We start from the raw sequence: 15,009 nt of genomic DNA on the forward strand, positions 1-15,009 counted from the left end.
AGTCCCAGTGACACCAAAAGCTATTGTTTCCTTAGGCACATTTTTGAAAGGTAGATTTTTTGAAAGGTACTGAAAGGCGCGGTTTACAGTCCCAATATTTTAAACGCTGATTCCGTTGATTTCAGTTTGGACATATGGCTTTGGGTGGAAAAAAGCATCATTTGAAATTGCAGTTCTTGATTGGTGACAGAGTAATCCCTGATAAGTAGCTTAGACTAGATGGCAAATGAATGCAAACTTTTAGGCAAATGAAATTAGATTACATGAGTCCTGTGGCAAGTGATCCAGGCACTTAAACCTACAGTTAGTCGGAAACAGGAATCATGGAAGAATATCCAGATGCCATGTATTGAGGGAGAGGCCTCATGAGGGAGATAATTTCAGGAACAATTAACAGTATTCACAGCATCCAGTGCCCTGAGTGCTACAATGCTTAAAAAAGCTGGCAGGAAATAGCAGGAGATCCACAATCCTTTTTTTGGTGTTGGAAATGTGAGCAATTCATTAGAGTTTGGACATTCTTTCCCTCCAAATGCCTTCTGCCCTTTGTCACTTGACAGCAGAGCAGTTTTCAGGGCTGCTCAGTAACCCAGAGACCTGGGTTACATTTCTCCTCATGGCAGGGTTCCCTTGTCAAGAGAGAGCTCAGAGCTCTGGGGTGCTGTGGAAGGACACACTGAGCACACCCCTCATCAATACTTGGTCAGTGATGACAACACGGGGATAGTCAAACACTGGGACAAGTCATCCACGGCATGTGGAAAATCATTGTGCTTTGAGGTTTTTAAGATCCATCTGAAAAAGTCTTAAGCAATGTAGTCTGAATTCAGCACCAGCCCTGCTTTGAACAGGACCTCACATCAGATTCCCTCCTGTGGTCCCCTGTCACCTGAATGACTGACTGTGCAGTGAGTGTGGAAATTACTGGTCCAAAGGAGTGCAGGTAAAAAGCTGCCCAACCCTGTAAATTAGCTATAGCACTCAGAAGTTGGGATTCTTGGGAAAGGTGACTTTTGTTCATTCTAAATGTAAAAATAACCCTGAAATAAGAAATTCAGGACAACCCATTGTACAACCAAGCAATACATCTAAACCTGTCTTCATAAAGGAACTTAAATGTAATAGAGATCAGTCTGATACTCATTTCTCAGTATCATTAAAAAAATAACTGGTTAATATGTATAATCAAGATGTGCTGAAGAGAGTCATGCTCATGCCCAACTTGGCCCCAAAGGCAAGTGAAGTCAGCCTCATGAAATATGTTCTACTTTCATTACAGCCAGCCATATCAAACCCAAACTGGTGCCACATCTAAATTTCTGCACCATAATTTCCAGTAGTCCTGATCAACTAGTCCTAGTATCAACTAGTCCCAGTTTAGGAAATTAAAGATAGCTCTGGATGCAGCCAGATCAGTTGCAAAGGTCTTATTAGCTTAGGATCAGGGAGATTGGGTTGCTATGCTAATTTTTCAAACTCAAACCTAAATCCAAGCTCTTAGCATGGTTGCTGTGACTAAATGGATCCATACACAGACTTGAGTGCCAAACAAGACCAGGGCAGGAGTCAGTCTGTGGGATATACCATGAAGATAGATAAGCTGCCACTGGATAGCTGAGAGCTAATAGTATGGTATTTATCATTTGAAGTGCAAAACAACTCTGTACTAATCAGGAGTACAAATAATACTGGACTGAATTCTATGCATTTCACAAGCCCCAAATCTGGATTAAATCACACATGTGATTTGTAATGTGAGCTGTTTAATCACTCTTGTAACACAGATGCTCTATAATTGGAAGCTCTGAAAAAGATGAGGAGTGGGACTGAGCTAAAACTTGCACAAGCATTAACGCAGGCATCAAAAAAAGAACGAGTACAAAATCCAAGGAAGTAAGTATGCAAAAATCACCATTACAATTAACAGTTTAGGGCTGAGATGCAGAAGTAATAAACAGTCTACTGAAACTTCTAAAGTGAAACAGAAGCAAACTTTACTAGACTTTTTATTTTAAAAAAAAACCCCACACAATCTCTTTTCTCTTGATAACTTAAATGTATACTGCCCACACATAAAATATAGTAGGTCATTTTATAAGCAGGGACCACAGACCAAGATCAAATTCTATATATAGTACTTATATAGCCCAAATACCATGAGTAAGTCCTTAGAAAAACCACAGGGAAATAACAAACACCAAAAATGCTGTGATAGCATTTACAAAGTTAGTTGTAAGAAACCTTTAAAGGTTATCTAGTCCAACCACTCTGCAATAAGAAGGAACATCCTCCAACCTGGGCTTGAACATTTCCATATATGATGCATTTATCACCTCCCTGGGCAACCCTTCAATTGGTTCACCATCCTCATAAAAAAAAAAAAAAAAAATCTTTCTTAGATCTAGTCTAAATCTAATATCTTTCAATTTAAAACCATTACCCCTTGTCCTATCACAACAGACATTGCTAAAATAGTTATATCCCATCTTTTCTGTAGGCCCCCTTTATGCCCTGGAAGGCTGCCATAAGAGGTCCCTGGAGCCTTCTTTTCTCCAGGCTGAACAATCCCAATTCTCTCACCCTTTCCTCATAGGAAAGCTGCTCCATCCCTCTGATTATTTTGGTGTCTCTTCTCTGGACTCACTCCAACAGGTCCATGTCCTCCCTGTGCTGGGACCCCAGAGCGGATGCAGCCCTGCAGGTGGGGTCTCACCAGAGCAGAGGGGCAGAATCCCCTCCCTGTCCCTGCTGCCTGCACTGTTTTGGATGCAGCCCAGGACACGTTTGGTTTTCTGGGCTGGGAGTGCCATGGCTGGGTCATGCCCAGCCTCTCAGCCACCAGCACCTCCAAGCCCTTCTCAGCAGGGCTGCTCTCCATCTGTTTATTCCCAGCCTGTGCTGACACCATGGCACCCCCAACCCAGGTACATGACCTTTTACAGTTATTTGACCTTTTGAAAGCAAAAAGCAAATAAAGAATAATGTATCTTGCCATACTACCAAGTTATTAATTTTTATATTATAGAATTAACAAAGCTGCAGGATCTTCTTGCATTATACGCCTTTAAGAGAATTGAGGATGGCAAGAATCATGCTAATGTCTTGCATCACATATACTTGTCAGATTTAACATCTACAGCCTGTCCTAGGAATTGTACTGGCTTCATGACACCCCATTGAAGGGGTGATCATGGAGGTAAAAAGAAAATCCCAACAATACTTTACCCCAGAAGTTCCTTAGAACTAACAGCAAGTGTGCAAAATTTCAAGGTAATGATTACCATAGAACAGATAGCTGACAGACTTATTTACTTATCTGGGGGAATGGAGAGAACAACACACAATGGCTTTTGCTTTATTTCTTGGCTATACCTCCTTGATCAATTTGATTCTTAAATTCTTGATAATTCATTGCTCTTGAAACTTTCAGATTCACACCTCAAAGATGCATAACCCTCTAAGAACAAAGTCACTGAGCCTCTGACAACTCTTACATTCACCATTTAAATGTGTTGTACCGTCATTCATATTAAATGTGAAAATCAAAGTTAGAAGTAAAATAACACTGCAACATAATTTAAACGGTAAGCAAAACTTTTCACCCACTGAAAAATTAGTAAGAAGTGCTGTTGCTCTGGTCTATGCTCCCCCTACAACTGTTGCTGCTAGTGAAAAGATAACATTTCTAGTATGCAGCAGTTTCTCTTTAAAAAGTGCAATTTTAAGACTAAAATGCTAATTCCTAAGCAGCCTGTCACAAAATTTATTGACTCTTTGCACCAGGTAGCTGTAGAGAAGTCCTGCCAAGATCAGGAACAAGTGTTAATGAATGCATCGCATCCACCTCTGAGATTTTAAAGAGCATTCAGGGAGGGAACACATCTTTTTCTACCCTAAACTTGTGTAGGTACCACACTAAGCAAAAGGGTAAGGAAGGTGCCAGCATTATGAGATTTGTGTGACAAAATACAAAGTTGTAAATACTGATTTCTTCATTAATGTAAACTTCAGTGTTGAAAAGCTTGAGTCTATGACATTATAAAGAAAAAAGATAAGGATCTCTGGATGGTGGAAAATAATAACATACACTGGAGAAACAATAGCCTGGACTCTGCTGTTTCTGGGTAGCTGTGCACATGTTAATCATGTTTTAGCATGATTAGAAATACTTTTTTGCCTTAGTGAGAGACGTTTACTTCCATATCAGAGGTTGTTCATCTTCTCTTCAAAAGTCCAGGAAGCTATCTATAGTCATTTCATGAGATGAATGTTTTTTGCTCGAGCGAACAATGTAAGCAACCACAAAGGAAGGACTAATGCAGAGTATTTTGGGAAAACATTCTCAAAAGAAGAGAGATTAAAAGCTTTCTGATGTTATGATAACACGCAAAGTCACTTTTCCTCACCTGCTGTCATCATTCAAAGGTAGGCAAGCAGATACAGAAAGAACAGGGTGTTGAAAGGTGTTGCAGGATGAGGACTGTTGCCATACCTTAGGTGAGACAGCCAAGGGAGCTTGGAGGCAATCTCTGCTCTGTAAGGGGACCGAAAGCGTGAGTGTCTGATCATTTCTGAAATGTGCTAATAGAGTCCCACAGACTGCCTGAATCACATTCAAGATGTCAATATTCCTGTGATAGAAGTAGATAACAAAACTAGAAAAATTTCAGTGCCACTACTCAAATAAAACAGAACTTTCTCTCCCCACCTCCTCTCCTCAGATGTTTTAGTCCCAAGCTTCAAAGCTTTATTTGCATTCATGCAAAATCTGTTTACAGTCAACTTCCCTGCAATACTGGAGCTTCTCCCCCCACACCCCTAAGACACAAAGCAAAGCTGGCCAGGTGTCTCTAAACCACGGAGCCAGCTGCTCCAAACCAAGCTCACAGGAAATAGCAAGGAAAATATGCAGCATTTGACACATCTGGAATAGATTGCAGAGTCTTTGAAAATACTGTGCCAGTTCCCTTCCTCCTGCTGATGAGATTTCAGGCTTCTAAACTGATGCACAACTATAGAGGATTAGATAATGTGTACATTTTTAACCCTGCTATTCTTTCTGACCAAATGAGAATTTTTCCAAGGTAGTACACAAAGTATGTGTATGAAGCGTCCAATAAAATGCATGGACCAAACAGAAGTAATTCTACCAGAAGTTGCTACTTAATATGGGAAAATTGAATATAAAATAAAGTTGAAAAATAGTGTTAGTAGATTTTGGTAAACATAGGAAATGAAGCAATATTGTCTGCTTGGCATGGTTGCATTAACTCCTTATAAGAAATGTCCGCACAGTTTGTTACCATAGAACATGAGATGAAAAGGAGCAGAGAGGATCAGCTAGTACCTATTTTGCTATATAATTTGTCTGTAATTCCAAGCTGACACAAATACTGCAGTATGCATTTTTCAACATGAAGTACAAAAAAAAACCCAAAAAGGCATTAAGTCTTAATTAGCAAAACAAAGCAATGCTTTATTATTTGCTTCTTTTTCATCTGAACAATGAATGCAAAAGAACACAGAAGTTTAGAAGGAAATCCCAATAGGATATTGAACATAATACTTAACTTCCTTCTTTCCATAAAAAGCTGAGAAGTAGAGGTGCCCCTAAAGTTTTAGTCACTATCAGTTATCGCTGAAAGATTAGGAAAATTAAAATGTTTACATATGTATATTTTAAACATTAATTATAGATACAAAACTCAATACAGCACTAGCTTAACACAACATAAACCTCACTGGTTTTAATGTTAGTAATAAAAAAGAAGAATTCTAATTAAAAAGAAAAATGGAGGAAACTATTTGTACTTTTTTCCTCAAAGGTGCAACCAACAGCCAATGTATTTTTGCAACTGAGATTCCAGTTGTACAAAGGACTGAGAGATGTCTTCTCCTATTTAAAGAAGAAGCATAAATTTCACAAACTTTAAAAGAAACTACACATGCATGAACGGTAGACAGTACCCCTTAAAGAGATGATAAGAACATTATAGCATACCTTTAATGAATAAAGGGAGAGGTAAAACACATTTTCTACTTTCAGAGCTTTAAAATATTTTTTCCCTTCATAGATTACTTCCCAAATTACCTTGCATTTAAACTTGTTTGTTCTTATGAAATAGCAATGTATTTATTCTAAACAAGCATTATAAAGTAGTTGTATGATTTTTTTTGAGAAGCACTCAATGTGGATGTTGTATTTATAGTGACCTCAATAATGCAAACCTCCAAAATTACATCTACTATTAACTAAACCTTTAATAGCCAATTAACAAAAAATATGTATATAGTTCTAAGATTAAACAAAATTTAGAGAATATGCTGTTACAAAATATATTTTGACATATTTCCTAAGAAGCAATTAAAACAGTCATTTATGCAGAGTTATTTACAGGGGACTCAAAGTGTATCAGTTTTAGCACAAACCAGTATATTGGGTTGAATTCAATAAAATATTGGCAAATATAAGTTTGTGACAAGGGATTTTGGGGTTTAGTAAACTGAAAAATATTCTATACAATCATTAGATGAATCTAAATTATATAAAAAACCTGAACTGGTTAATCTGAATAATTTAATGCATTTCATTGTACTCAGAAGTTTAGATCACCAAGTCAGTGGTACATACAAGCTGTGAAACAAGTTACCACTCAAATCTTTCAGATACAACAAGCACAGGTTAACTGAGTCTGACTGTACCTAATCTATACTTACAGATAGTTTGTTCTTATTTCAATACTATCTTTTAAACAAGCACATATACAAATGTGCTAAAACAAAAGGCAGTAATTATAAATATTTACTAGAATGACCAGAACTGGTACTTGATCATAAGCCATCCTGTCATTCATTTTTGAAGCCATATTTTCATTAATTTGTCTTCTGGTTTTAGTAGTCTTCTATCTTATTAACTTGGAAGGTTAGAGATCTGGAAGTTTCACACCAGCATAGGAAAGGAATGTCTGTTCGATGCAGTCTGGAGATAAAGAAAAATTGTACTTCAGTTCATCGCTGTGATGCACCAGAAGCAGCATTGCTAAGTGACCAGCAAACTTACCCTGCAAGCAAAACAGCAGCCTCCCTACCCCCATGTCAGGATTGGAGAAAATCCACAAAAAGTTACTGTTATTTTGTTATTATTTCAAAAGAACATCTGAGAGTATTTCCAACTGTAGGGATGTTATTTGTTATTTATTAAAACTAATAATTAGTGTGGAGGAGACACTTTAGAGGAGCTTACGTATCTATGCAAGAACAAGGACATTTAAATGTAATAGCAATTAATTTGAACTTGTTTTAGTACTTAAGATGCTTCAAAAGCATAATATTTATGTGTTTATCAATCTAAGCATCCCACAGACCTTATGAGCCCACAACCCACACATCTCAGTGATGTTTACAAGTAAAGAAAAAATTCAAAGCCACTGAACTCTGATAGGACAACTCATTAACTTCAGTAAGTCCTGGGTTAAACAGTGTTTTGTCCCAATGCAGAATTCTAACTGCAGAAGAGCATGGAACCCCAGACTGCATTATCCTACACTTTCACTATTCTCATCAAACTACAGTTCTCAAATACCATTTAGTCCTAACAGCTGTTTTTCAAATAGTACTTTTAAACTTTACTGTAATGAAAGCAAACAGATATTTTCAGTTATATCTAAATTTCAGTATTCTGAAGAGGTTACCACAACACTAAGAAAAGAAGCCATATCTAACTGTTGTAAGAAGGCAATGCTGCCATGTAGTTGCTAATTTATATTTGTTGCTAAAAGGCATTATACAGCTCAGTTAATTAACTTATTGCATAATTCGGGGGGAGAAAAAGCATATTTAAAATAAATATTATGCCACAGTTACATTAATAGATCTTTTTCATCAAGTGTATATTGTATAGCACACATTCATCATTAGCTGTTTTAAAATGTTTAGTCCTGTCTAATAAAAAAGAACCAGTTTTTTTTTTTTTCAAGTCTGTTTTTAGGCTTCAAAAGTGTGTTGCAGGTTAATTCAAACTGATCCTGTGATCAATCCTGGGGAAAATTTATAAAAGACTTTTTTTTTTACAGCAAACATAGCTTTTCAGGTATGTCAAAACAGTCTTTAAGCATTTTTAGTAAAGTGCAGAGCAATGAAAATGCTGCAATACTTATTTCTAGGCTTAAATTTATCTTGTCATGCAATTTAAATAAAAAAAGTTGAATGCAAATAAAGACCCCTGGTTTAAGTTACACAGTGAAGTCCAATAAATCCACCTAACGGATAAATAGTATTAGAAAAAAATAGTGGCTATGTGCCAGACTGATTAGTCAGCTACCTGAAGGATACATAAAGCACATTGTTGCATACACAATGATCATACTTGTACATGACTGTCTTAAGCCAGTCATGTAAAGAGAGACAATACTCAACTATTGTTTGCATGTTCAGACCCATGTCAATCAGATTTAATATGCAGGCAGATTAGTGCTTCCTAACTTGCTGACAGCAGGTTGACTACAAAAGCCAGTTTTTCCAGCACAAAGGACAGTATCCTGACAGCAGCAGATACTGTTCCTTAGAAAAAACACGTTCCTCCTAATTCTTGTTGCTGAACATTAGTTCCAGGGAAGACTGGAGGCAATGAGGTTGCATTATTTCCTTTCAAGTGAGAAACTTCACATGTCTCCAAGCCCATGAAGAATATATATATACAATATTCATGACAGATGTTCAAAAACCATGCAACTTCTACTTTGTGACAGAAGTTTAATTATCTATTTTTAATATTTCTTTCTTCTTCATTTTCCTGGGAAAGATAACCTCATCACTAAGAATGGCTTACCTTCAGTACAAGAAAAAAAATCTTGTTCTGTGAGCAGCTGCCATGCTTTCAGACATATTTCTGACTTTAAGATAATTAACAAAGCCTCGAAAGAACAGAAGGAGTCCTGAAAATGTAGAAAATGCACAAAATTAAGATATTAACAAATACACACTACCCCACATTATTCTTATTAACATAATTTTTAAAACCTAGCTTACAAAGTAAATTGAAGTCTTTAGTTGTTGAATTTGTGAATGACAAGTCAGCTTTCATCTTGTGATACAAGGATTCAATTTTATGAAAGGTTTTCACAAAGTTTAGTGATTTTCAGTTCGAGTGTCATCTGCTAAAAAGACTGCTTGAAAATATTTACAAAGATGAAAGAAATACAGAAGCATAAAAGAATCTGATTTGCAAATTCTTTTCAAATAGAACTCTCAAAATAAATTACTAGTATGCTAGAAGAGTACCTGGTTCACAAAATGTACCTTTAGCAATATGCCCAATAAATGCACTGTGAGTCAAAAGAGAGAGAAAAAAAGTCTTTGCTCTAGCAAGAAGCCAGTAATGAATTACAGTAGGTTAGTTGGGATTTAACCATGTATAAAAAAAGCACCAGTCAAGAGGAGGAAGAAAAATTGCCAAAGAAAATTACTCAACATATGTCAATATTACAGTTTTTGTCAACTCCAAATTTCAAAATCTTTTAAATTATCTACATTTCACTGCATTTGAAAGAATATTTCAGCTAAGAGGAAAAAGATGCACACAAGAGTCACAGTGAAGTTACATTTGCAATAATGGGACCTTGAAGATACATGCTTATATGAATATACACATGTGCATTAAAACTCCAAAGGTTCAAATTAAAATCTAAACTGAGGTTTTACAAGTTCAGTAAAGGATTTAATTATTTTCTTTCCTACATGATGCACTTTTCCTTCCAGGATGCTATCCTGGATGAGCCCATGATTTTCTCCAATGATCAACTCCTCTCTAAATTATTTTTATTACTTTATCTTTCCTTTTCCAAACCAAAACTTCCTTAGGACATGAATGCAAAAAAAAAAAAAAAAATACAAAAGAACTGTGCTAACCAGTGGAACTTCAACTGGACACATTTCTGTGACTAAGGTGAATTCTGCGTAGAAAAGAAAACAGTAAGATCTTGACTGCAAGTCTGCCACAAAACCTGCAACCCAAAAGCTACCAGAGGTTCCCCCCTTTCAACTGAAAAGAAGCTGAAACAGCAAAATGAGGGCAGGCAGCTCTTTAGGTATTTGATAGAATACTTTCTGCATTATACATGTTGGAAAATCAATCCAAGCTCAACCCATATTTTACATTTCTCTGTTAAGGAAAGAAAGAAAAAAACAACCCACTTTCCATTGTGTTCCTCAATAAGAAACACTGGCTAACATTTAAATTTAAAATTTAGAATTGTCTCCCTCCAATTTTTTCACTGATACATGACAGCTCTTTGGAAGTAGACCACTTGGCTTTTTCGTGACGCACAAGCAGATTTTTCCAGATGTTGAAAGAAGCAGAAACAGATCGATGAACACCAGAAGAGAGGAGATGGCAGTAGGTGGGCTGAAGGATGTCAAAGGGCTATGCAAAAAAAGACTCCAACTCATTCACTTCTGGAGAGATGCTGGACATATTACTTTGTGTGCTCTAACAAAAGGTTATCCAAAACAACAAAACACAGATCTGGCTGGCAGTGTTCCCATGACGTGATAATACTCCTCCATGTCCTGCTAAGTAGCTCTTTTAGGTAGACTCCTTCTACGGTGTTCTAGCAATACCATAAAGCCACTTCATCAGTTTAAAAATATTGTTGGCATACTTCATGCAAAACATACATAAGTCAAGGGAATGCTGACTGCCAGATGCACACTGTATGCCTCAGAGTGCTTTTTATTCCAAGGCATATCATAAACTTGTGATTTAAAGAAAAGATTAAAAATCCTCAAACACTTCAGACCAAAAATAAAGCTTTCCCAAATTAAAGTGAGCTACTTCCTTAATATGTGCAAAGGACTAGTAAAAAGAAAAATCATGGCTTTTTCCATAGACATGCAGGGGCCAGGGGAGTGCTCGGGGAAGAGCACTATTTTCATCCTAATGAAAAAAGGTGTCAAACCTCAATTTCAGGCACCATAGGGCTTGGTTTTAATTAAAGACTTATCTGGAGATGTTTGTGCCTGCAAGAGTAATTTCACTTCGATGTCTGCTTGTGCCTGCAGAGTCATTTTACCTAGTTCAATACAATAACCTAAAACAATACGAAAACATTCAAGGGACCAATGCTGTGAGCTGTTAAGCATTTGCAGGTTTTATGTATTTCAAGCAACCAAGTGCACAATAGCAGAGCAAGGTGGACATTAGATAGTCTGATGAATGCCCTTGAACACTACTAAAAGTTCAGATAAAGAAATTTTTGTTAATGCTGTTTAAGACTTTTAGCATTACTTTCAAGACAAATAGTGAATCACAGTGAAGATCTCAGAGTTGGTCTTTTTTCTTAACTTACTCAACACCTCATTCTAATATTTGCTGTTAGCCACTTGAATCAATTGACACAAAGGGAAGAGTGCCACCTACTGAACCAGCAACATTTTACTAGGCTTCTAGAGCTGGAAACAGAAATTTAAATGCATACCAGCACTCACTTCTGTAAAAGAAAATCACTCCAGATTCAATATTCAAATTACAAAATCCACAGTTAGAGAAAAGTTATAGTGGTTGGGCTTTGGCATACCTTTATTAAAAACAAAGAGAAGAGCAGAATTTTATGTGCATAGGACTTTAAATAAGGGCAGACAGAGCTCTTAAGAGAAAGCTGACATCATGGGACCACTGTGATCAGCAAGCATGAAGCCATTCTCTCATCCTACTGAGTAACTGCTGATGCAGTTTGCATTTCAAAGGACTCAAAAAGGACATTTTGTGACCTGTGCACAAGACAGTAGACTCCACCTTCCTGGGTTCAGTCACATTTCTTAAAATTTAATACTTGATATATTAGGTTTATACATGTAAATACTACTTATCACATAATGCCAAAGTTTCATTACACAGTTCTGCACCATTAGATCAGTAGAAGTAGCTTAAAAAGCACAAGTTGCAAGTCTCACCTTTACACATAATCCCTTATGCAGAACAAAAATTTTTGAGCTGAAGAGTATTTGAATAGTCCACAGTTTACACAGTAACACCACTATGGCAACCAATAACCTCATTAATACTACATAAATAAAAACAACATACAAAACTATCAACAGCAAAGGAAAAGCACATAGCTAAACATGTTACAAAACTCTCATTTACAATTATATGGTTCATCTTTGAGTACTTCCACATCAAAACATAAATTAATTCAACTGCCACTTACCAAGTACGAGAAATATCCACCAAAGCCAGTACTGTCCATTGAAATATCCAGTAAAATAATCTGAAAACTAAAATTCACACACGAGGCTTAGCTGCAGTAAGATAGATGACTAAGACATATTTAATGCACTAAGCAAATAGAGAAAGCATAGAGAAAAAGCAAGTTATAATAAAAATAACATATCCTACTAAAATGCAAAAGTAGTGTATGCACAGCAGTCTAATACACAAATAAAACACTTCTATTGTCAGTTGGTTTGCAGCAAAGTAATTAAAAATCTCTAAAAAATATGTGTGTGTACCCATGTAAAATATATATATGAAAACACCCTTGTATTACTTTCCAGTAATCTGATATTATTTATTATAATGAATCACCACTTGTTGATTTTCCCCTTTTCTCCCCAGTGCCTGCCATCCCAAACACATTACAGCAGCCTGCTGCTTTAGATATTAACACGAAAAGCCACATTAGTTTAATCTTATCAGACAGGGATGTTCTGCTGACCCTACAAAAGAAGAGCTTTTGACCTTCTGTATACCCCCTACTGTTAATCGCTGCCATGAATACCAGCCCCATAAAGACCTCCAACTCATTAAAGTCTTTTCATTTTCAAACCAGCATTCAGTTCCTAGCAGTGAGCTGAACGCAACTAAATGAACCTTGAAGTGCCATTTCAACTGTTCCTGCGAGGACCATGGCAGACAGTTTTGTCCTCCCTGTGTTGTGGGAGGCAGCTGGAGGGCAGGGTGTGATCGTACTGGAGACAGGTATCTGTGCCTTTACCAGACTCCAGACTTCATGCTTCACTGATAAAAAGACTAATCAAATGTCTCCAAAATCTCCACAAAAAGTAGGGAGATGGGGAGATGGCTGAAGAGTTGCCAGAAGGAGTAAAACAATCTACTCAGCAGCTCTGCACACTTTCCATACACTTTCCACACTTTCCACCCTGGGATCATTCATTATGTTTACTGCATCCTGACTTTTGTGCTTAGTGCTTCCTATTTGCCCTTTCTAGGACATTTCAGTGTATCAACCAAGAAGTAATAGAGGGGAAATAAAAAACCCTGAAAAAGAACGCCCCCAAAAACAACAAAACAAAGAAACCCAACAAAAAAAGCCCCAAACAACAAAAAAAAAGATACTGGGCCACATATGCAACCAGACAAAAATCTATGACACAAAGAACTGTAGATAAAGCTGGCTTTTTTTTCTTCAATTAATCCACAGTTTGCTCCAGAATAAAGCCAGATTATGTGAACTCCTTGAGAGTTTAATCTTATATGAGTATATAAGAGTATACTTATGTAAGAGTATGAATATTAATCTCTATCATCAAAGAAAAAATAGCAAGAAACAGAACTGCTAAGTTGAACTAAAGAATTGGTATTTTCATTATCCATATATAAAGACTCATTTCCTAGGATTTTGACAACACAGTGACATTGATCCCATATTACTTTTTAGTCAGTATTTTCAATTCTGTAAACATTATACATGCGTGCATATAAATATGTATATACATAAATGTATCAATATACTTTTCCATTAATTCACATTAATTGGAAAGAAGATTTACCAAATACCAATAATCAAATACTTGCCCATGCGCATTACTCTCCTCTCCTACTCTCCTTGGGCAGAAGCAGTCATGATTGCAGAACTTCCTCAGTAGTAAAATTGTGCTTTTGTTGTCCCTACCCTTCTCCTTTACCCTGCCCCAGTAAAAATTGATACAGATCAAGCATACATTAATTCAGGCTGTTTAGACACCAAAACGTTTTTGCACTACTGACCCTGAGTGAAAAAGGGTGACACAAGCCTTTGGAAGAGCTTGAAAGAAAGGAACAGAACAATTTGGTGCACACAGGCCTGCTTGTGTGTCACCATTAAAATGACAGTCAACGCACACCTCACAAGCTTTCTGCTCTTATCTCTGGGAAAGGGAGACAATAGAGGAACATGATCATCTTCATTATGAAAAATTCCACCCCTGAGGTCTTGGAATTGGCCAGCTCTAATATTTTTGAATTAGTATTGGGTTGCATATAGTAACTTAATTATACTCTAGAACACAGTAATTCTACAAGGAAGCTTAGCATATATTAATTTTTATATTTGTTTGGAGCATATTTTCCAGCAGAGAGGAATAATAAAACTGACATAATAAGCAATTTCTGCCCTCTGTTCAGTATGCCTTAAGAGAAGCTGAAAATATCCCAAATGAACGCATAGATGAAAAATGTATGTCTTCTCTCTCCATTAAGATAAATTCCATCTCTGCCCCTGAATTCCAACAAATACACCAGAATCACATCTGGTCCAGCAGCATTTCCCTGCTCTGAATGAACAAAAAGGAAATTTTAAAAAAAGCTCTAAGAAGGATACCGTACATGGTCCAGGAAGGACCATGCAATCTTTCAACAATCTTTTTTTACTATCATGCTAAGACTAAATCAAGTTACTAACAGACGCAGAGGAAAAAAAAACATTTAAAAAAGGTCATTGATGGCAGAATATGAAAGATATCTAAGTTATCCAGGATTTTTTTCTTCATTAAAAGGGACAGGATTTTAAATGCTGTGTTTCACAAATAAGCAGAATTCAAGTTCAGAAAGCAGCATTTTATTTCATCTAGCATCCACTTAGCTAAGTAACTTGCTTTCGGCTAATGCGCCTTTTGGAAAAGTATCTAGTTTTGCAATGAAAACATTAAGAATCAAGTATTTAAGATGGTAAAAATGTGACTAACTCCATATTTAAGTTGGACTTGATCCCATATGTATCTTACAAGGAACAA

General features: G+C 36.6%; 1 protein-coding gene and 1 long non-coding RNA gene across 4 annotated transcripts in view; one reads left to right on the forward strand and one right to left on the reverse strand.

Moving 5' to 3' along the window:
• Positions 1–13,287, forward strand: part of LOC146768663 (uncharacterized) — a 42,248-nt gene extending 28,961 nt beyond the window's left edge. For both annotated transcript variants that reach the window (XR_014954224.1, XR_014954225.1), the window contains one exon: positions 1–13,287. This exon is cut by the window's left edge. This is a non-coding gene — a long non-coding RNA (uncharacterized LOC146768663).
• NDFIP2 (Nedd4 family interacting protein 2) overlaps positions 5,450–15,009 on the reverse strand; it is a 44,882-nt gene continuing 35,322 nt past the window's right edge. For both annotated transcript variants that reach the window (XM_021529382.3, XM_031504915.3), the window contains 3 exons: positions 12,207–12,273; positions 8,828–8,933; positions 5,450–6,979 (listed from right to left, as the gene is read on the reverse strand). In XM_021529382.3, the coding sequence (XP_021385057.1) occupies positions 8,830–8,933; positions 12,207–12,273 (171 nt within the window). In that variant the 3' untranslated portion in view covers positions 5,450–6,979; positions 8,828–8,829. The remainder of the gene's footprint in view (positions 6,980–8,827; positions 8,934–12,206; positions 12,274–15,009) is intronic.

Source organism: Lonchura striata, chromosome 1, assembly GCF_050655825.1.
Source record: "Lonchura striata isolate lonStrDom1 chromosome 1, ASM5065582v1, whole genome shotgun sequence".
Taxonomy (NCBI): Eukaryota; Metazoa; Chordata; class Aves; order Passeriformes; family Estrildidae; genus Lonchura; species Lonchura striata.